The sequence below is a fragment of the Biomphalaria glabrata genome, chromosome 1, assembly GCF_947242115.1.
Source record: "Biomphalaria glabrata chromosome 1, xgBioGlab47.1, whole genome shotgun sequence".
In the NCBI taxonomy this organism is placed as follows: Eukaryota; Metazoa; Mollusca; class Gastropoda; family Planorbidae; genus Biomphalaria; species Biomphalaria glabrata.
This window is the reverse complement of record NC_074711.1, coordinates 44,550,526-44,574,819: the sequence shown is the minus strand read 5'-3', so window position 1 is coordinate 44,574,819 and position 24,294 is coordinate 44,550,526. Positions and strand designations below refer to the sequence as shown.

Below are 24,294 nucleotides of genomic sequence, written 5' to 3'. Positions count from 1 at the left end.
CACTCTCTAATATTGGTAAATTGCTCTAGCACTCTCTAATATTGGTAAATTGCTCTAGCACTCTCTCATATTGGTAAATTGCCCTAGCACTCTCTCATATTGGTAAATTGCCCTAGCACTCTCTCATATTGGTAAATTGCCCTAGCACTCTCTCATATTGGTAAATTGCCCTAGCACTCTCTCATATTGTTAAATTGCCCTAGCACTCTCTCATATTGGTAAATTGCCCTAGCACTCTCTCATATTGGTAAATTGCTCTAGCACTCTCTCATATTGGTAAATTGCCCTAGCACTCTCTCATATTGGTAAATTGCCCTAGCACTCTCTCATATTGTTAAATTGCCCTAGCACTCTCTCATATTGTTAAATTGCCCTAGCACTCTCTCATATTGGTAAATTGCTCTAGCACTCTCATATTGTTAAATTTTAATAGCTTTCGCCCATTCCTTATATCATTAGATCTCATATTGCTAACTTTCAATAGCTCTCATTTAATTAAATTGCTTTAGCTCTCTTATAAATGTATAATGCTAAATTTCACAAGCTCAATCATATTGTTATATGTCACTCACTCAAATTGCTTTAGCTCTTTCAAATGTTGCTTATCTCCACCGAAATGTTCGTCAATGTGATCCAACAGCAAGAACAAAGGTAAATTGAACAATGTTTTATTACATTTCATGACAATCCAACAAAAGAAAAAAAACAAACAAATAAAAAACATGAAAGCAATAGAGACAATGTTAAAAACATTTTACATGAAGATTCATTGGATTTGTTCAGTGAATTTTTTCCATTGAATGTAAACTATAGTTTAAGCAATAAAATAGTGCTCATGTATTTCTATGTCCAACAATGTGTCAGGGCTAGCAAAAAAAAAAAGGAAGCTTCAATCTGAGAAATATTTAAAAGTTCAAGTACTGATACCCATTCATATTATTTGGCTTTAGATATCTTCAGTCACACATCAAAAAGTTTCCATCATTGCTCACTTGCACGGCGTTCAATATTGTAGTTTGAACAATTTCAAAAATAAATAACATTCTCTTATCTTATATAATACAGACGTTACTTCAAAAAAGAAAATTACGTCCTATGAGTCATGCATCTAGTCATGCATATTAACCAATGACTTAAATTCCGCCAAGTCACTGGTTTTCCTGGCTAGCTGAGGCAACCCATTCCATGCTCTAATAGCACTAGGGAAGAAGGAGTATTTGTACAAATGTGTCCTAGCATTCTCAGGCTGTAAGTAGTCTATTCTTGTAATGACTCTATCAAGTGAAAGACACTAAAACAAAGAAGCTGAGAACAAAGTGGGCTAATTGCTTCTCTCCAGACCAGACTAAAGACAAGAATTCTCTTGTTCCCATATCATCAAGAATCTTCCAGCAATCAGTCAATAAAAAGTGAATGGTGTTGATATTGATGTATTAATGTTGCAAGCTAGTTTTCATTGATAATCAAATAATACACCTAATATTCAGTTCCCTTCCACAAGTATAATGTTCTCTATACTGTTTCCAAATTTAACGTGACACCACAATAGAATGCCAGGTAAAGATGGCTGAATTAGAAGATATTTTTAAATCCTGAAATTCAAAATTCAACAGAAACGGAACTCGATCCCTCAAATTAGATTAGCGGCCAACACTTCTCCACTCTGCCTCTCTCACAATGAAGCCCCATACGTATGAAATAATAGAGATGAGTTTGAGATAACAACAGAGTTTGAGATAACAACAAGTGTATTCAACCACATACACGGACACAATATACAGTGGTTTATATTTACTAGGTTCTCATTTCCAACAATGTCAGATGGTTATAGGTTACAAAGTAGGACATACTTTCTGAAGTTCTTGTACATTGTCTATCCAAAATGATGCATGTGACTGTAAAAACACTGACAATTTATCCATACTTTTTATTTTATATATACAGCAAGGAGTAGATCGCAATGGTTCAAAAAAAAAAACACCACCATAAGTACATCACAGCCATTGGTAACTACACTGTAACACTACCAAGTGTGACCGATTCAGTAAACTTAACTCTACAAGCTTAAACGTTTGTTTCCAAACATACATCAAAGTGAAGGCTTGAATAACATGCAGAGTTGAATCCTAAATACAGTGCTAAAGACTTGAAGTGTACTAATAAAAAAGTATTGCAGGGTAAAAAAAAATGTACTCTGTCCTAATGGCAAGATGGGGCACCACAGCTGACTCATAACACCTTCAACCACAGAAAGAAAACGGGCTAAAACATTGTAGCACAATATTTAATTTCATCCTTCTACTTTTTGTGTAGTCTCAAACACAAATCAGTTGATACAAACCAACCGATTTCTTTTCAAATAGAAAGCAATTTATACAAACCTATTTTGGAACTGGTTATCACCAATTTTTGTGAAGGGTGCAAGCGATTCAGGTTGAAAAATGTCTAAGCAAAAAATAAAATAGCCCAGCTTCTTCTTCTTCTTCTTGCCCAGCAATGAAGCAAATAGTTCATAAAAAAAAGAGTGTAAGTGTGAAGTGGATCTTGAGCATGAAATTAGAGGTTCTCAAAACTCTACATTATTCTGGTTGCCACACAAGACCTGCAGGTAATACTTACATATTACACACCTAGGTAGCAGAATATTGGTCTTTAAAAAAAAAAAAATCTGAGCAATAAAAATATAAAAAAACAACAACAAGCCAATCAGGTGTGGAAACTAGTAATTGATTGTTCTAACAGAAAATGTTAGAACAAATCCTTGACCATAGGAACAGCTGTCTTGTTTGAATGAGATAACTGTAGACACTCACTTTACCAAGAGATGAAGAAACATACTCAATAAATGTTTACAGATATTCTTATCAGAACAATTATTATAAATGCCAAACATGTTTGTGTAATATACACAAATAAAGGTTGAACATCATTAGGACATATATTCAGTACCCAAAATAAGTTTAAGTCATACATTATTGTCAAAAATAATTAACAAGAAAAACATAAAAATACATTTAAAAAAAAAAGCTTATACGAAATGTAGAGGTATCAATGAGTTTGGATCAATCATGTCATTCAATTTGTAATAGATGTAGACAAACAACGAATGTGTGCGATTAATGATATTTTTACCAATTGTTTTTGTTTAGCACTATTTTTAGCTTTCTCAAAATGCTATGATCCTATCACTTATATGGATTAGTTGGGAAAATGTGGGGAAGGGGGTTTTTCTTCTAGCCAGCTTTTTGCTGCTGAGCTGTCAGCTCTTTTGCAGACTAAGCCAAGGAAAAATAGTGTGCTGTTTGTGGGATGGGGTAGAAAGAAAGGAATATCTGGAAGGATTTTACAATAATTGGTTTTCAAAAGCATTTACAGAAAAAGAAAAAAAAAAAGGGGGGGGGGGGGACTAGTGGCTAAAGCCTACTTGAGCAGACATGCTAAACACTTTGCTAGTGAGGTACTTATGACTAGAGAAGATTGTATAGTAAAATATTGTTGTTTTAATTTACAGTGGCAACCTTTAAAGGGGGACTAATCCAGCTTAAACCACCACTTCAGTCAAGTACAATTTCTTTCTCTTGTTTGAGATAACAGACAAAATAATTAATTACCATTAGCTAATTAACTAATTGTTTTTTTGTTATTGATTCTTGTGTTGGTATGTAAAAGAAATAATTGTGCAGAATTTCAGCTTGATCTGATATTAAGGAGTTATAATAACTTGCTTTGTAAAAGATATTTAATGTTTCATATAATTATATGTAAGTCAGTTCTTCCATATAAACCTAGTCAAACTCCTATTATCATATAAGTTTTTCTACTTGCAATAAACAGGCCCATTTTTTTTTAGTGTTAACTCTGAAGGCTCAGTTCATATAAAAGAGAGCTACACTGTGATATTTCATTGAATTAGTTATACAATTTTCATTGCATTTCACAGCTTTTATAATTTATTTTTTAACTCCCCTTTTATTGACAGGCTTAAAGATACATTGCACTGACTGATCTCAGGTAACTCACAGTACACTGACTGATCTCAGGTAACTCACAGTTCAACAGTTCAAAACTGACATACCAATATAAAAAAAAATAAAAAAAATGATTCAACAGATTTAAAAAATTGTATGCAAGTAATGGTAGGGACATGTGTTTGTTCTCTTTTTTTGTCAATCAACAAAACATGAAACTAATGTAACATCTATAATAGACATAACCAGGAGAGTAGATAAAATCATGAAAACATACTATGTATCTCCTAAACTTATGAGGCCAAACAAGCTTCAAATTTGGTACTGGTAAGAGGAGTTGCAGTTAGCCAGAAACATGCACTTCATAAGATTTAATCAACTATGGGTTGTCAGAATGCTAGAAATAATTTTTCTCTGCTAGCAAGAGGTTTTAAAAGTTAATATAAGAAAAAATCTCTAAAAGCAAGACCAATTGAATGTCTTACTAGTTTAGAATATTTGTGTTAACAAGGCAAGACCAATTGAATGTCTTACTAGTTTAGAATATTTGTGTTAACAAGGCAAGACCAATTGAATGTCTTACTAGTTTAGAATAGTTGTGTTAACAAGGCAAGACCAATTGAATGTCTTACTAGTTTAGAATAGTTGTGTTAACAAGGCAAAAGTTTAAACAAAATGTATCTTTACTTGAACTAGTTGATCATTTTATTTCTTCTAAAAAAATTGTTCACTAAATAAAAACACACACACAATAAAACAAAATAATATCAGTCTTTTTCTGGTTCAAAACTTCAATGGAAGCAACAAACAGTAGTGTCTAACATAATGAGCATTTATTCAGTTGCATTTAACTGGTTCACAGACCAAACCAAAACTGTTATCTCAATTGTTGGCATTAGTAACAAAAGAAACAACAACAATGACACAAAAATAACCACTCCTGGCATATGAGAAAGAGAGGATAAAAAAGCAGCAACAAATGTGGCGAAAAAACCCCCCACAGTCTGGCTGAGCTTCTTGATCTTAATGAACTAATCAAAATGACTTTCTGGAAAAGCCTGGTCGAATCTTCAAAACAGCTTAAGAATAATGGTGTCTAAAAGGGACAGACAAAACCACAAGATGGCTTTATTTGATGCTGTTGCCAGTTTGTTAGTTCAGCCAAAGCTCACTTGATAAATTACTGTAAATAATACTTTTTGTTTCCATCATTATATTACGACTATTAATTAACATGGAATCAATGAAGCAAGCTGATGCAGTTCAAGCTGTTAATATATCTAGTGACTTGTCATGATCTAAGTCTGTAGCAATCAAAGCTTCTTTAATTTTATCACCGCTAAATCCCAGCTCCTCAAATAAACTCAGCAATGAAAGAAATTTCTCAGCCTGAAATTTAAAAAACAATTGTTTAGAAAAGAAACAAACACAAAAAAAAAAAATGCAAAGAAAACAAATATTGCTCTCAAATTTCTTGTAGTCTAAAGATAAATATTCCAAGTATTAATTTTATTGCTATAGAATGTACATCATTTCACCACATGATGAAAATGTCCTTGACACACTCTTTATTTATTTTGTCTCACATATTCAACAGCATATTATATTTCTAACTATACATTTAACACTGAGTATTATGTTTCTGACTATATTTGAAATAATGTCTACAAAATTATTTTTTTAAAACAATAAATATTTTTATAAATCTTATCTTCAATTAAAATACCTAATGTAAGAGATTTTTTCACCATTTTTTTTTGTTTAAGTTAGGAACCTTGAAAAAGAAAACACAAATATCCAAAAAAAAATAATTTTTCGAGTAATTAAAAAAAAAAAAAATACTTACAATTTAATATGGTCAAATATTATCATTTCTTATTTAAATTAATTTGACACCCCCCCCCCCATATCACTATTTTGACGTAATGGTATGATAAAAAAACTATTCAGAGACTTACTAGTAATTACAAATATCTTATTTACCTTGACCATGTCATTCTTAAAAGTTTGTAAGGCTGATTCAACAAAGACTGGGGCAAACTTTTTCTCCACCAACTGATCCACTGCCAACAAATGATCCAGAACCTGAAAGCCAACATTATTCATCTTATTGAAGCAAAATTTTACCTTAAAATTCAATTCATTTAAAGCAATCTCTTATTTTTCATGATCTACTCTGAGAAGTTCCTCCTTCCAGATCATAGATGATTACAATCTTGATTCCTTTAATAAATATGAAATGTGTGTGAAGTTTAGATTCAATTCAGAGCTTGAAAGGTTGGGTCTATTGATGACTAGTATTTAGTGGCTCTCAGTTTCTTGGCTATTCTTTCTTCTTATTGCTAGCTCTTTGAACCAAAACCTGAGACACAGATACTCACAGCTCCATAATGTATATAAGTATGCTGCACACACATAAGTAGGCTGCATAGACATAAGTAGGCTGCACACACATTTAAATTGCAGGATAGAGTTAAACTTTTTTTTAAAGTCTTTCTAATCTTTTAAAATCTATAATAACTTTTCATGATCAGTAAACTGGTTTAATCTAGTTAACATATAACAGTGAGATCGATATTTATTAATTAACCTTACCTAAAACTATTAGTACTAGTCATTATTAGTATGGTTCAACATACAGGGAGAGAAAAAACTGTAGGTAGAAATGGCTTCAAGTCAACTCCAATAACAATAATTCAAGTGTTTCTCAATATAGCAGGCTCACTGCTGTTTCTAGTTTACATAAATACTGTACTGAATTCCAGTAGTTCAGGAACTTAACATATATTGCATATTTGTATATATTTGCATATGATTGCTAAATATATAGAACAATAAAAACAACACAAGATACTGACATTTTACATAGAAAATTGGAGGAATTACAAAAATGGGAATTGGACCATGTCTTTCCACCCAGAAAAATGCCAGTTATTAAGAGTAACAAAAAAACAACTAAAACTACTTAATAAATTCATGGTAAACCAGTTACACAAACTAAAAACTCAAAAATATCAAGGTGTAATGAAAAGCTATAAAACCCCTATATTGATGAAATTATTAAAAAATCAAAGCATTAGGATTTATTAAAAGAATGTTTTAAAAAAATCAAACAGGAAGTAAAACTAAAATGCAATTTAACGTTAGTTTGGCAAATATCCTCCATTTGACATTTCCCAGCTAAAAAAAACATGAAGAAACTAGAATACAAAAAACTAGAACAGACACAAAATAGAGTGATGAGATTTATACCAAATGGATATTCACACAAGATTAGAGTAGCGTCATTAGTAAAATCACTAATTTTAGAGACGCTATAGGAGAGAAGAATAAAAAGTTAAATAGAAATAATACATAAAACACTGAACCATAATTTTCAATAACAAAACTTAATAAAATACTCAGACACAAAGATAAGTGCATTTCTTATTCCATATGCTAGGAAAAATTCATACAAGTGCTCCTTCTTTCCCTTTCATTAGAACATGGAATGGGTTGCCTGAATCAGCCAGGAAAACCAACAACCCTAACCCTAGCAGAGATTAAGTCACTGATTAACATGCATTTACAAGATAAGATAATATCCCCCACGCCTTGGCACTTAAATTAACCACTGGCTTAACTATTCCTCAGCATATCAGCTACACCATTTCAATTCAAGCTTTCCATGATCAATCTAGTCATACAGCTTTTACCTCTTTTTCATCCTGACCAAACTTAGCCACTGCACGAGACACTCTGGCCTTCTGAAAGCCCATGGTGATCAGACTATCAACAAACTGTTGATCTGCTTTAGAAAGGCTCTGGTAGGGATCACTTAATCCTAGGGGTTTGGAATGACCTGATGTTGATGGAGGTGGTGGTAGTGGTCGGTGTTTGTTCCATGGCTATAGAGAAATAGACATATTATAGTTCAAGATAGGTATAGTAATCCAGACCATGAACAATGACCATGACTGAAAACAGAAATTTAATAAATATTTTTTTGCATTATAAAAACTCCTCATTAAAATTTTGTTTAAGTTTAAGCTTGAATTTCACTAACTGGCTCTGGTTTGGATATGAGACCACTTATCCCTACAGAAACTTTTAATGATTAACATTTTTAAAAAGTTGTTTTTTTTTGTAAGAGCATTTTTTTAACTCATTAAAACTAATGAATGATAGATTTTAAACAATAGGAATTTGTTTTACCCCACCCCACCAACAAAAATCCTGGGTTTTACCCATTTGTAAATTTCCTTAAGAGTATAGAAACTTCTAGTTTGGTGATATAGATCCAGACTTGGATACATTAAAAGACAGTAGTCTACACTAGATTACTGGATCTAGTTAGGGATAAATTATCGTGTATTAATAATTGTATAAGTATTAAATATATTTTAAAATGTTACACATTTGCTCTAGATATTGATTTCTACATAAGATGAACATTAGTTATTCCACTCTCTCACATAAACTGCCAAAGTTCTCAGAAAAATAGTTAGAGCCATTTTCGAGATCTGTGTCCATGCAGGTTTTAGGTTTCACCCAAGAAGAGTTTGCAAGCTAATAAAAGGAATTTTAAAAACAATTCAATTTTTCATTCATTTTGAAATAGTCAAAATAAATTATGGGTCCAGAGTTTACACATTTCATTATGGATGCAGCATCTCAATTTGCAAAGTAAAGGCAAGTGTTTTTTTAGCTACCTAACATATATTGGCTTTATAAATGGATGAACTTAGCCATCAATCTAGGAATAGTTAGCTCTCATAGAGGAACACTACTAGACTACTTGAAAATAAAATCTATATTTTAGCCAACACTTCCCATTTACAATTTCTGTTGTAATGCATAGACATCATTAGCTAACTTCACTTACCACAGAAACAGGATTTGTTTGTAAAGGCAGAGGATTTAGACATTTTTGGCTGATGTCTGATGTGCTCTTAGACAGCTCTATATCAGATGTAAACATGTGGTATCTGCTGTAAGGGCTTGTTATAGTTTGTGTTGTACAGCTACTATCATCAAGTGAAGAAGTCTCTGTGGTAGGTCCAACAGAAGACCACATCCTAACTCCAGAATGACGATTTTTTAAAAGTGGCTTTGCAGCAACAGCTGGCGGTATCTGTGACTTGTCAAGTCTAGAAACCTCTGCTGATAAATTACTAGACTGATCAGCATTTCCCAGAACACCATTAGCAGGAGTGTGATTGAAAGAATTGCTAGTAGCTATATGGGTGGGAGGATGTGTAGGTTGAGTCAAAGGTTCAGTGCAAGGTTTACAATCATCTGAAGCTATATTTGTTGAGTTAGAAATTGGTGGCAGCACAGATTTCAAAAGTTTATTACAACCAACAGAAGGAAGTTTACTAGACGAATCTGCTACCAGGGAGGTTGTCAGTGCCCAGTTGGTAGGACTTGAAGATTTGTGAACACCATTGACAAACCCATTGTGGTGACTGGATATTTCTACAGACTCATCAGCTTCATGGGGGTAAGAAGGAGGGCTTCTGTCTTCTGAAACATTAGTTTCTGGGACTAAATTCACCACAAGGTTCTCTGCTTCTATAGTGTTGACTAAAGATGTATTCTCTGGAACATTACTATCTACTAGCTCAGGTAAAACTGTTGCCAGATCATAGAGACTAGAGCTCTCTTCTTCTTTCTTTGTTGGTGAGTCTGACTGAACAGTACTTTCAGGGTTAGAGTTTCTTGAAGAAGAGTCAAGAACAACCTTTAACTCTTCAAAGTCATTAATTGTCTGCAGCTCAAGGTTGTCAAATGGATCGGCTTCGGATTCAAACATTGAAACATCAAACTTTGAGTTAGTATCTGCTTGTTCTGACTTTTTGACAACAGTTGGATGTATTGGTATTGGTTTTAATATGGTGCCTGCTTCTGTTAGAGACTTGGCTGCAAGAACAGGTTTAGGAAGTACTGCAGGTCTCTGTGTTGCTTTAGATGGAATATCTCTTGGAACCATTGAGATATCAATTTCCCTAATCTCCTGACTTTGGTCTCCAATGGATTGCTCTGACTGGACAGATGGGTTTTCTTTTACTTCTTTCTGCTCTTGTAAAGCAGCATGTTTCATTGCTGCTTCTGTTTTAGCCTGGGCCCATCTGAGAACACCTTCCTCTATCTCAAAATTGTACTGAAAGAAAACATGCAATAATGACAATTTTCAAAGTAATAAATATAATACCTAGTCATATTAGACAGGTCATGAAAAAAAAAAAAAATACAAACTTACTAGCAATGATAAAAAAAAAAAAGATCTACAAAACTTTTTCATAAAACAATTAGTTGTCACCATTGTGAATAAAAATGAAATCCTAACTTAAACTATGACGTACAAATGATCTTCTCTCCAAACATGAATACATATATTTATATTCGTAAAAGCCCAAACTCTTCAATCATCACTAATTCTCTCAATTTAAAAAAAAAAAAAAAAAAAAAAAAAAATTAGACATTAGCCTTCTTATCTTGAAATAACCCAGCACATTTCAAATTTTAATATGCACTGGACAAAAGGAATTTTATTAATAAAGACAAAGAAAAAATATTTGATCTACAGCTGCGCACCCTAAGATTTGTCAGAGTGTGTGCTGTGTATGTGCATGTTGAGGCACTGCATTCATCCTTATGTATAAGGTGTTGGGGACTTGTGGGAAGGGAAAGCAAAGATACTTTATCCAGATGGGCTGCATAGGATCAACAGAAGAAGTTTAAGTGATGATATGAGGCACTTACAAATAAAGAGGGATGATCTAAAATCTAAATCTTGAGAATCCAAAGAAATGTGATAGTGTGCATTGAAATGAAAGGCAAAGCATAAGTAGTTTAAGAAAACAGAGTGTAATGGGGTAGGGCTCAAAGGGGTTGTCCCTCTAGGATACTCTTCAAAAAAGGAGCAAAGGAAAGGTTTCATTCTCTAGGGTTATACAATTCACTGGCCAAAAAGTGGGAGGGGGGGGGGAGTTAATACAATGCAGGGTGAAATATAAATAAACTAGAAAAAAACTTTTAATCTTTTACAAATTCTTTTAAACATGCATAAAATAGAAATGTTTAATTCTTATACCTCCTTTTTCAACATAGTTAAATAGGGATTTCAGCTCGTAAAATGTGTGCATTTTTTATATGCTTTGTGTTAGTGGTTCCTCTTTTTTAGTTTATTTGATGGGAGCCAAAAATATAAATAATACAATTTCTTAGTGCATTTGTTAATCTTTTATGAAATGTGTCATAAAATGTGTTTAATTTTGTGATTTTTTCAATATTTATGGATTAAATGTATAATTAAAATGTTAAATTTTCAAGTATGTCAATTTTTAAATGAGTTTTTCATATATTTCCTTTTTCTGTGCTCAGTTTAAATTTAATTAAAAATAAAATTCTTGAATGATTTATTTTATTCATTACATTTTTATAGCCAATTCATTTTCCTTTAAAATAAAATATGTTAGATTTTTAAATAAAATAAAAAAGTTACTTGTAGTTTTAGTAGCTCTACCCGCCCAAGCAGATTTTTGTTTGACCCAGAAAACTCCATTTTTTAATCAAAATAATTTGCACTGAAAGAATTAAATAAAATGCCTTTTTGGCCCTTGTATATTTAGTGGAACAACCCAAAATACAAGAACTTTGCAAAATTTTTGGCATCCTCCAATACAAAGACCTCTTTCCCAACCACTTTTATTTTTGAAACCCTCAAATGAAAGGCCAGTAAAGAAGTTATGAACAAAGCATACCATTCTTTGAATCACTCGCTGAATCCGAGTATATCATTGAGTGCCCCCACACTGAACACATTTTTATCCTTAAATTATAGAAGTACTGATCAACTGAACTTTGCTCTTCCAGTGAAACAGTTTGAAAGAAAAAAAAAAACAACAACAACTCATTATTCACAACTTAGTCCACTCTTTTAATTAGTCCACTTTTTTTTTTCACTCATAGATCTAAATTCACATCTTATAAGGAATAATCTAGATTCACATCTTATATGGAATAACCTATCTCCACAAACCGTATTATACATCCATCACATCAAAAAAAAAAAAAAAACACACACAAATACACTCACAATTTTAATAGGCCCTAATATTAACTGTGACAATAATTAGGATTTTTAATTTAGAATAGAGGCCTACTTGTAGATCTAGACTTTCTAAAATTGTGCTACACACTATCATTAACTAAAGTTTTTACATTTCAAACTGTAGTAATTTTCCACCACACACAAACTTTCATACAGATGTTTCCTGTTCTTTGTAAAAATACATTTGATAGTCACACTGATCTAAGGATTATCCCTCATATTTACTCTGACAATTATGTAGATCTGGAGGAGAATTAGATTTAAGATCTAGATCTGTGTAGAAATAAATATAAATTTAAAAAAATGGAACGAAAATCATCATCTTAAAATAGAAAGAAATATAATTTTGTCCTTGAGATATTTAAAAGTCGGCTTTAAAAAACATATTAGGTTGAAACTGTGAATAAAAAATAACTTTTGGTAAATATAATTTTGTCCTTGAGACATTTAAAAGTCGGCTTTAAAAAACATATTGGGTTGAAACTGTGAATAAAAAATAACTTTTGGTAAATTTAACTGCTGCGATTTTAGTTGTTCTAGGTTTATGTTAAGTAATAACAGGTTAAATTTTCATATTTGATCATCCTAGGGAAGTGGGAGAATTAATGATCAGTGAGTGAGTGTGGTCAGGGCTAAGGATTTTATATTGAAGATTGTCATTAGTGCAAGTAAGACTAGGTAACAATGATAGTAATTAATATAGTAAAACTAAAAATCATAAGTCAGTAACTTTTTGAGACTGCCAGTCCAACATTTTAATAATTGATTTTTTTAAATTTTTTAATATGAAACTGAAATGTAACAAAAAAGTTAAATGAAAATTCATTTTTTTTCTGATATATCTTTAGTTTCAATTTTTTTTATATTTGTATTTTCATTTTCAAGTAAATTTTTAAAAACATTTCTTGCTTATAGCTTTTCTTTTATAATCAATTTTAAGTTAGAAAGTTGTCACTAAAATTGAAAACAATTTGTGTATTACCAAGCTAAATAGGTAACTCCTAGAAAAAATTCTTATGGCATTCATTATGAGGAAAAGATAAAATTTTATGATAAGCTGTCTTGAAATGTGAATCAAATTGGAATTTTAATTGACAAAAAAGTTTAATTTGAGAAATAATTTATTTAAAAAATAAAGAAATAAAACTTACTAATAATATAAATCAAATTAGAAAACAAAATCTTTAAATAGAATTAATTTAGAAAACAACACGCTTCACCTAGTATTTTACTATTGGCATTAAGGTTAAGCACAAATAAGCTTTCAAAATTTACGACATTTGTCTAGGTGTTGCAATAAAAGCTTTAACTTTTTCATTATTCAGTTTTTATGGGGATAACAGTTTGATAAAGGTCAAGAACAAAGCAATGCTAAACTAATCAAAAGCAATAACAAGCAAAATTTTAAAAAATACTTTTTTTAAAAAACAAAGCTTATATTAAGTCTATGAATTAGTTTGGAACAGTCATGTAATTAAATTTGTAATAGATATAGACTAATAATAATAAATCTGTGCCATTAGAAATCTTTTTAGCAATTGTTTTTGTTTATTTCTCAAAACGCTATGATCATATCACTTGTCTAGACCAGTTGGGTGGGTGTTCTGTTGTCACAGATAAATAAATTACTGTAGACATTTATTAATAATAATAATAATATAAAGGAGACTGTGTTTATCAAAGTAGACATAGAAGACTAACTTTTTATTTCCATTCTAATCCTTTGCTTTCGCACAAAACATAAACAACCAAAAATGACATAATATAATATTAACACAGTGGGGGAGAAATAAAGTATCTGGGTGATCATTTTTTTAAATATATTTATAAAAAAAAGTGAATGACCTGAATTCGAACTTGTGGGCTAAAGCCTTCTCAGACTTCTCAAGCCAACACAGTAACCACTCTACTAGTGAAGAGCGTATGAACATAGAAGATTGTATAGTTATCTATTGTTACTATTTCATGTTTATGTTCACTAAGCCTCAGATGATGACCTATAAAGATGACTAATTCAGCTTATACCCCCACTTCAGTCAAGTTCAATTTCTTTCCCAATTCAAGATACCAAACAAAATAATTAATTAGCAATTGTTAAATTAACTAATTGGTTAAATTTTTAAAAATTGGTTCTTATGTTGTCAGGTGAAAGAAATAATTGTGCAAAGTTTCAGCTTGATTTGAGAATGGGTGTGTGAGAAATAACGTGTATAAAATTTTTACCAGACAGACAGAGTTGATATAAGCTTTGTAAAAATTCTGTATAATTTTCTTTTCCTAGAATGAATTATTTTAAATCTGACCAAATAAATTAAAACTTACATCAAAATTTGAAGCAGTTTGCACATTAGATCTCATTATCTCAGACAAAGTAATTACCTGCAACATATCAAGCAAGCTGACATTAATTAGTACATTATTACTGACATTAACTAGTACATTATTACTCACATCAGCTAGTACATTATTATTGACACTAATTAGTACATTATTACTAACATTAATTAGTAAATTATTATTGACATTAACTAGTAAATTATTATTGACATTAACTAATACATTATTACTGACATTACGTAGTACATTATGATATTAACTAATACATTATTATTGACATTAACTAGTACATTATTGCTGACATTAAGTGGTCCATTATTACTGACATTAACTAGCATATTATTTAAAAGGAACAACATAATTATGGAAAAAAAATCTGTTAACTGATGAAACATACAAAGTAAAAACATTGGAATGATACTTAATGCAATGATCAATTGATGATACATAAAATGTATTTGATGAAATAGACTATATCAGAATGCAATGCAGTTGCTGCTATCAAGACTTGCAAAGTAAAATATGAAGGTTCCAGGGAATGTAATTCATAGCGAAACACTGAACTGACCAGCAGTACTTGGCTTCAAGAGTACTACCTCTTTAGTTTGAAGCACATACTATACATTCCAACAGACTCCCACATGGTAAATAACAATAAGCCTAACAACATGGCCCTCCCCGGTATATAATAATGTACACAATAAAGTAAAAAAAACAAACAGAGGCAACTAATAAACCAAAGTCTTTTAAAGAACAGAACTTTTAAAATCAAATGTGAAGCCATTATGGATAAATATACAAGAAAAATATTTTTGGAATCAAATTAACTAAAAAAACAAATCCTCATGCCCAGAAGAGCTAGATCTAACTACCTGAGGAATTCGAAGTTGACACTGATTTTGAAAGATATACCATCATGATTAGAGTAAAAAGTAAAAAAAATATATATTTATGAAATCAAATGCAACTTTAAAAAAAAAATATGCTTAAAGGGAGTAATTACCTGAGGAGGTTGTCTAAAGTTGACACTAATTTTGAAAGGTACACCATCAAGATAAGAATAGCTGGAAGCCAAGCCTGAAAGAATGGTCCAGTTACAGAAACTTTGTTCACTTTGTGTTTTAAGATATAAATTACAGTGTAGTATATTATAGATTTGAAGCATTTTTTAAATTGGAATGTAAGCATTCAATGTATTAATACTTATAAATACTAACCATGTCGACTTAGGCTGCTATAGGATCTTTCCTCCATTGTCTTACAATAGACAAAGATTTGAACAAATCATTTTCACTGGAAGATAAAAAAAATAAAGTCAATGTTAATAGGTAAGTGTTTGTGAAATAGAAAACGATTAAACATTAAATGTTTTATTAGAGAAACTGTTGTAAAAAAAAAAGTACCCTGAGATGCAACCTTTAGGCAGACACTCAAAACAAGCTGAAAAAATTACTATGCCCATGCACATGCCCAGTAGGGTTGTGAGACCCTGGCTAATTATTGGCACTATTACTTTTTAAATTAATAAAATGTATGTGACACCAATGATAACCTTATTGCTCTTATTTTTCTGACTCATTTTAGTGTGACTAGTTCTGACTGTTATAATATGATGGAAAAAAGATGGCCTTCTAAAATGTAATTCCCATTTTAATTAATTAAATCTCCTATGATTTACAAATGTTTGTTAAAAAGATAACTATATCTAGTGAATATTCATTAATTATTTCTAGTCATTAATTATAAATGAAATTTTAAGTATACCAAGTAGACAGGCAATATTTTCCTTAGGTATTTAGTGTACTGATCAATACAAAACCTTCAATTAAGCCTCAAATTTAGACCCATTTTAACAATGAAAATATGAAACAAAATACTACCTCTAAGTATTTGAAATAGAATATTTTTCATGTCTACTTTCAAGAAGTACATATATAGGTTTTCTCAATAATTATAAAATACAAGTACAAATGAGATTGATTATTCTGTGGGCATAACCTAACAAAATATTCCTAACTAGATGACATCACACAGATCTTAAATGATAATGTCAAAGTCTCTCAACTTAGAGTTTCTAAATCTTTAAATCCTTCAAAAAAATGTTTAATGTATTGTATATATAATTTCAATTTCTTTTAAAGCAGATTTTTATCTGCATAATTACTAGTGACACTTACAGGTAAAGGTCTACAGACAAGTTTTTAAAATTTATAAATGAAAGATTAACACCACCGTTACATTATTTTATAGGGAAAATAATATATTAGGAAGTTGAATTTATAGGAGTAATAGCAACACACACACACTGAGCTATGACACCAATGCAGCACAGTATAGGATAAATCAGAAGAAAAAAACAAAACAAGAACAATAGAAAAAATACTTTAAAAAAAAAAGCATATATATGGGAAAGAAATGCACATGAACAGATATACCCCTAAATAGTGTAAAATTTATTTCCCTTTTCTATTTAAAACAAAATAAATAAATTACCACTAATTATTTTATTAATTGGTACTTTTTTTTTTTGTTTGATTCATGTTTTGTTAGGGACAATGAATACTTGGACAAAGTTTCAACTTGATCTGAGAATGGGAAGTGGGAGAAATAATGTGTTCAAAATGTGTACCAGACAGAGTGAGTTGATATTACCTTTGTAAAAATAATATCTTAGATTCATAAAAAGTTTTCAACATGTACAGCTCTAGATATTTGGCATAACAAAATTATGTGCATCATAATTCTGAAATGTGATTGAAAAATGTGTAATACTTGATAAGATGTATATAATATATATCTATATTAAATTATACTGCATTAGGTATAGCAATATAGTAATTGAAACAATAAGTTCTTAATAGGTGATATTTTTAAGAGCCAGGGTAACCTTTTAAAATGTAACATATAAAACTTTAACATAGGTACAGCAAGCCTACTACAAAAATTACTTGAGAAAAATGTAACAGGTGCAAAAAGATTATACAAATGACAGAAACACTGCTTCATTGAGTAGGGTAATTTCAAACACTCAAAAATATTGACAGGAAAGATGTTTGTACAATGTACACATTTTCAAGCATTAAAATGGAAGAATGAAACCCCTGGCATGTAACTTACATTTTAAAAACTACCAGGTATAAGGTTTGATAATCTTTTTTTTTAATCTCTAGCAAGAGCAAGTAATCAGCTAATGCTTATATAAAAAGAAAATAAACCATCTTTATTTTATATTCCTTTCCCATTACAGATGAAAATAAAACTAAATAATAATGACATGAGATGAAATATTTAATGCAGAAGTGAATTGCCAGCACACAAAATACCATAAAACTCAATGCAGGAAGGAGAATGTGTACAATTAATAGTTTGGGAGGAATGAAGCATGTATCAAATAGAAATATTTTTGATTCTGTTTAAATAAAATTGTAACTATTAAACTTTATCTTTTGTAAATTAAATTTAGAATTGGTACTGAATGAATTTTGAGTTTTTTATTTATTGAAAGACTGCTTGAGAGGAGAGTCAACCTAAAAAAATATATATATATAAAGTAGTAAACAAAAGATATTAACACTTTAAATTTCTTCTTCTTCATCGTTCTCATTGTAATGTTGGAGTGTTCATATGACTAGACCAATACATGAGATGAACTGCGCAGTGGTTTCCAAATCAGGGAGCTCTCCATATAGTTTTCTTTCTATTGGGGTGATTTGGGGCCAATGTCTTATACGGGCCTCTTGGTAAGGAGAGCAGTTTTGGAGGACGTGGTCCGCATTCTCTGGTGATACTCCACATGGGCAGATTTCACTGGCTCCAATTTTGAGCTTCCGGTGCATGCGTTGTCGCATTCTGTTGTGTCCGGTCCTGAGTCGAAAGATTAGACGTTGGTCTTGTCGGGATAGCTTATAGTAAGCGTCATCTTTCTTGTGATTTGGATGAGAGCTCGTCCATTTCTCATTTATTTTGTTTACAATTAATTTCTTCATTTCTTCTTGATAGAGTGCAGAGTTTATTTGAGAATTAGTTCTCCCACTCTTGGCGAGTGTGTCAGCCTTCTCATTTCCTTCTAGTTGTATATGGGCTGGTATCCATTGAATAACAGTTTTTTTGCTGTTGTTGTTGAGCTTTGTAAGTGCTGTTTTGAGGTTTTTAATATAAGAGGAATCAGAGTTTTGCAAGCTTTGGAGGGTTGTTTTTGCATCGGTTAGCAAGACAATCTCACTGTGAGGGGAACTTGGATGATTTGCTAGCATGGTAGCAGCTAGTGCTAGTGCTTCCCTTTCTGCTCTGTGACTGTCAGAGAGCTCTCCAGTTGCAATGGATTTTTCTAGTTTTCCTCCATCTGGCCATTCGATAAGTATTCCAGCTCCTCCATTTGTGTTGGCTTTATGGGATGAGCCATCCGTGTAAACTCTGATCCTCTGATTGCTAGGGTAATTGGTATGTAGAAAACAGTTCACTATTTCCTTGAGCTCTGTTGGTCTGTAATCAGATTTAAATGAAAACTAAGATTTATGAGGCAAGAACTGTTAGCCACATGGACACTATTCAGGCAATGTTGTACTATGTGTGTCCAAAATATCAATACTAATAATATCTTTATTAAAATTTCAACAATGAAAACAACAGCATGAGAACCATTACTAGAGCAATATGAATAAGGATAGGTATAGTGAAGACTGTAGTTTTACTTGTATTATTAGAAGAAGCAAAGTACTTATCATAGCTAGGTAGCTAATGAAAACTCTCACAGTTTCTATCTATACTTGCTAAAGAAGTGAGAGAGAAGAAAAAGTTTAATGACCAACTAGTTTTACTTGACCAACTAATGTCAGGTTTGCAATTCAGACTAAAAAATAAACCAAAACACAAAGAAAAAAAACAACAACTCAACATTGAATTCAAACTTGAAAATCCGTTCTATTCAGCTAACTAGAATCTCATAACTAGAAATACAATCTAATCTGGTTAAGCAGGACACCATTGTCCTATTCCTAAAAATTGACTGGTTCAATTACATGAGCATTATATTTTAAAAGGAATTACTAAATTTCACTCAATACTTCAAGCACTTATGCAGTGAGATGTGACTCAATCTCTTGGACACAATTATCACAAACATTTGGACTATCTTTAGCCCCCCCCCCCTTTTTCCATGAAAAAGTGATGCAAAATTTCAATACATTTCCTAATATCATGCATAGTCCCTTTCACCATATCATTAAGAGCATCATCATCACTTTCCAGAACTTCACAAGCTGTCATATAATATAATTTATCTGTGATTCAAGCAACAGTTGCTGCTTTGTAAATCTAAATTTTAGCATTGATGCTCATTGTTGATGGATAAATTGTTGCATAAATCAATACAAAACAAATGTATAAACCCACAATGTTTCAGCATTAAGAAGCTTTCAAGTTCTTTGGTCCATTTATACTGAATTCCGTCCAAATTAGTCAAGAACCTTTGCACATATATAATATGATTTGTTTTGATACTTTGGGATTTAGTCAGACTAAGTGGCTGGTTTGATTAGCTTATGGTCCAAGGAACCAGATTTTTTTTCTACTAGCTCTAATCTATGCTTAAATGCCATCATAAATCTAAAACTGAAAATAAAAGCTAAAAGCATAAGCTGCTAATGCACTCAGGCCATTTAAAAACAATAAAGTTACAACTATATTTTGGGCGATTTACAGTCAATTATAAATGCAATTAAACTTCCTTAGTTCTAAAAATATCTGAAATTGATTGAATGTAAAATGGTTTGATATAAATCTAATATCAGCATAACTATTTCACATGTAGTAGTTGTAGTATGTATTAATCCTGTATCCTGTTGTAAAATTAACTTTTAACATTTAACATGGACAACAAAATAAAGAATCAAATTTATATTTGATTGTAAATTAATTTCTAGATCTTAATCATATAAATAGCAACTAGTGTAGACATTTATATAAAGCAATATATATTTAAACCCAATTAAATTTAGGTAATCTTGGTGTTTAGAGTTATTACTTTAATTTTTACCAATCTTAACTTTATACTTTTCAATAAATCCTCCCTTAAATGCCTGGATTTGGAATTCCTAATTGTAAGCCCAATATTTATATAAAAGCAATGTGCTCACAATATACATCGACATGAAAATGTTATATTTAAACAGAATTAGTCTAAATTTATAATATTTAACAATAATAATAATAGTGATAATTGGTATTAATTGCTAACCACACACACACACATCTTTTCCATCTCTCTCAAATGATATATATAGACAGATAGATAAATAGATATAGATAGATAGACATCTATAAATAAGGGGCAAAGTGAAAGGATCCTCTAGATCATTGAGGCCCAATCTTATTGGGCTGCAGGTCACATAAATTTTGGAAGTGTGCGTATCACTTTTGGTTCTTACATTAATTAAAGTGGTTGATTGAAGATTGTTATAAGCCACATTTCACAGAAACATCAGACAGCATTGCTTTAAATTTTACAATTTTACATGAATTTTTGATTATGCAATCAATTAGATCTGGGTCTAGTTCCAGTTGCAGGTCTGTAGGGGCACTAAAAACTATGACCATAAAAAGGGATTTTCAATGAGACTTATTTATATATTTTATTCTTCAAATAATGAAAATCCACAAAAATCTATTGCTAAAATTGGCTTGTTATCATACTGTCACAAAAAAAAAAATAAAGCTCTGTCCTCTTTTCTTGGGCACTTTGACCCTGAACATTTCTTAGGATCTCCCATTTCATTGACTCAGAACTGTAATACCAAAATAACAAGGCCAGATCAAGGCGGTAGTGGAAAGCATCAAAAGCTAAAAATATCAGTCAGTTTATTTTGACGAAAATTTGTGTTTTACATGAAAATTAGAGCTATATGACTAGATTACGTTTAGAATCATAATGGTATACAGTATAGAATCAGTGTATAGTATAAATTTAGTATTTGTATCTAAGAGACTAATTTTAGTCTCACCTAGACTTTATCAAATTGATCTCTTGCCACTTTCTCTGACCTCTCAGTCTAGATCTATTTACTATTTAGATTCTAGACTGTAGACAAGATTTTTTTTCTACTCTGAGTCTATTAGACTTCTAGAATCTACTCTAGGAGACTAGTACTTGAATGTACAATAAGATAAATTTTCTAAGTTCTATATAGATGTATCTTATTATTTCTTATACCTAGATTTATCTTGAACTATTAATCTAGATCTTTAACTTTAAAACTTTACTGACTTTAGTTTAGTCTTATTAACTTATTATAATTTATAAATTTAATATTATAATTTATTTATATAGATTAAAAATAGATCTAGAGTCTAGAATCTAGATCTAAATTAGACTAAATTGTCTCTAGTCTCTACTAAATTATCAAGATCTAGATCTAGAGCTAGGCTAGAGTAGATCATCTTATGACTATGATCCTAGTTACATACGACAATGATACGTTAGACTCAAGTCAAGACTAAGACTACTAAGAGTCAATTTAGTTCACTTCTTAAGTCGACTTAACTTAGACGACTTAGTCTTAGCCTTAACTTAAGTGACAAGTCTCAAGAGTCAAGTTAGAGTTCAGAGTAGACTCACTGTCACTCAGCTCCTCACCTCCAGACTCAGAGAGCCTACAGTTAACTTTTAACTTTCTGAGTTTCTCGTATATTATTATTAGACTAGTTAATAGTAGTTAGTAAGTTACTAGGTCGACTAGGACTAGACTAGTCACTAGTAGTAGTTACTAAGTTAGTCTAGAGTGACTAGAGTCTAGTCAACTCTAGTCTCTAGTTTACTAATTTAAAGTTAGTTATATTTTATTGTTGAGTTAGTGAGTTTACTCAGTATATCATGATATTATAGATCTAGATCTATGTAGATCTAGACTACATAGACTTAGATGTATTATTTACTTTAGATTTCTAGATCTAGACTCTATACAGCCTGTTGACTGTGTTGATCTTAAATTTGTTTTGATGCGTAATCTACAACTAAAGATGAATCAGTAACTTATCATTATACATGTGATGTCATTTCCGAGTATTCGGAGTAGCGGTTCTTGCGGTCTCAAAAAATTCATCTTTTTAATTATGGTAGTCTAGAATCTATTACCACTAACACAGTAACCCTAGCTAATATCTAGATCTAACTGTATTAACAAAGAAGTTCTCTATATTTTAAAATGTCTGCACGTAAATTAAAAATCCCTTCTTCAGCCAAAAGACACATAAGATTGTCACAGTTTTCTCAGTTTGTAAGGTAACATTTTAAACATAGATCTAGATCTACAATTCTACATTTTCGCGGTTGGTATCTAATGACGCTGACATATTTTAATTATTTACCTGTTATCGATAACTTGTGTTAACAATAGATCTAATAATTTTATTATTCATAATTATTTTGCCATTTATAATTAATATATTTAAATTATAATTTATTTATAATAAACAGTACAAAGAGCTTAGAAACATTTTTTTTTCTGATAATGTATATCATATTATGGATGGTCACATAATAATCAATGGATGAATCATGGTCACTCATGGTGTATTATTAGATATATCTAATTATTAAATAGATCTATATTCTAGATCATGTTATCATACTGTTACAAAAAATATAAAGCACTGTCCTCTTTTCTTGGGCACTTTGACCCTGAACATTTCTTAGGATCTCCCATTTCATTGACTTAGAACTGTAATACTTGCGACCTCATCTAGATCTATCATCTAGTAGTGTTACATGTAGTAATGTAGTATTTTTTTTTATTTAGTACATATCCTTGAAGACATAGGAAGCCATTGAGATCATTCCTCAAAAAGAGCACATGGTCCTTCTAGGTGACTTCAATTCTGGGCATACCATAAGTTATGCATTACCAACACATACTAAAGACAAAACCACAGCATTGTGTCTCATGGAGGCATCCTAGGTCTGAACACTGGCACCAGCTGGACATGATACTGACTCTTAAAAGGGACATCGGAAACATACTGCTGACACATAGTTTTCAAAGTGAGGACTGTGATACTGATCACCGTGATACCTGCCAGACAAGACTCCTGCCTACTAAGATCCACACATCACAGGGAAAAAGAAAAACAAACCTGAATACTGCAAGCAAAAACAATCCTGATCTTTGCAGCGAAATCACAAACAAATTAGAGGAATCTTCTAAATTCTTCTCAGTGACTGAGGTAGAAAAAAACTGTGCGTTTATATGTGATGCTATGTACCAAACATAATCACTGGTCTTTGGGAACAAAACAAAGAAAATTGAGGACTGATTTGAGGCAAGTCTGCCAGAAATGGAAACTGCATCCAGAAACAAGAGAGTAGCCATTCTAAATTACAAGAGGGAGCCCACCTCAACTATAAGCGCTCAGATCTACATGAAACAATGCCCAAAGAGAAGCGTGACAGTGCGCTAACAAATACTGGCAGGACCTATGTGAAAACATCCAATCTTGTGCCGACTGTTATGTGGCAGACAGAGAAAGTGATGGAATGACAACATAAAAGAATAGACAGGCCTGCCATTGTAAGAGGTTCTTTTTACGGCAAAAGACAGAGGGGAATGGAGAAAGATGGTCAACAAATCTTGCATGGTTCCCCAACAAGCCAATAGACTAAGGGATAGGTATATGTAAAGGTAAGGTGGTAACATCAAAGGATTATACGAGGGCATGAAAAAAGCCTTTGGACCTCACACCCGCAAGTGTGCCCTACTCAAGTCAAAAGATGGCTCAATCATCAATGATTATGCACTGCAAATGGTACGATGGGTAGAGCACTGTGCAGAACTTAACAAATTGAAAATGCCATCTCGCCAACTGCTTTGTCTAACTTCCCATCAATTTCAGTTTTAAATGAAT

General features: G+C 31.5%; 2 protein-coding genes across 5 annotated transcripts in view; one reads left to right on the top strand and one right to left on the bottom strand.

Moving 5' to 3' along the window:
* Nucleotides 1-652: 652 nt before the first annotated feature.
* On the bottom strand, nt 653-22,444 carry LOC106073847 (ubiquitin-associated protein 1-like). 4 transcript variants are annotated; one of them, XM_056038677.1, is made up of 8 exons: nt 22,330-22,444; nt 15,618-15,693; nt 15,404-15,477; nt 14,386-14,442; nt 8,833-10,110; nt 7,664-7,855; nt 5,952-6,053; nt 653-5,357 (listed from the first exon to the last, which is right to left on the bottom strand). In XM_056038677.1, exons 2-8 carry the CDS (start codon nt 15,652-15,654, stop codon nt 5,232-5,234), a joined length of 1,866 nt encoding a protein of 621 aa, XP_055894652.1. In that variant the 5' UTR covers nt 15,655-15,693; nt 22,330-22,444; the 3' UTR covers nt 653-5,231. The 4 variants fall into 4 exon arrangements, with proteins under 4 accessions (XP_055894652.1, XP_055894667.1, XP_013089955.2 ...); XM_056038692.1 differs by lacking the exon at nt 22,330-22,444 and adding an exon at nt 22,013-22,096; XM_013234501.2 differs by lacking the exon at nt 22,330-22,444 and adding an exon at nt 21,399-21,538.
* A 37-nt stretch (nt 22,445-22,481) lies between these two features.
* Nucleotides 22,482-24,294, top strand: part of LOC106079883 (dynein axonemal assembly factor 9-like) — a 133,807-nt gene continuing 131,994 nt past the window's right edge. Inside the window, exon 1 of the mRNA XM_056038658.1 lies at nt 22,482-22,675. Coding sequence (XP_055894633.1) covers nt 22,599-22,675 — 77 coding nt within the window. The 5' untranslated portion in view covers nt 22,482-22,598. The remainder of the gene's footprint in view (nt 22,676-24,294) is intronic.

What these genes read in the sequence shown, in the direction of transcription:
- LOC106073847 (XM_056038677.1), bottom strand. Translation starts at nt 15,654, where the DNA reads ATGGAGGAAAGATCCTATAGCAGCCTAAGTCGACATG. An exon ending in TAGCAGCCTAAGTCGACATG is followed by an intron (nt 15,478 to 15,617) that starts GTTAGTATTTAT and finishes CCATTCTTTCAG; the next exon opens with GCTTGGCTTCCAGCTATTCT. An exon ending in TTGGTCAGGATGAAAAAGAG is followed by an intron (nt 6,054 to 7,663) that starts GTAAAAGCTGTA and finishes GTTGGCTTTCAG; the next exon opens with GTTCTGGATCATTTGTTGGC.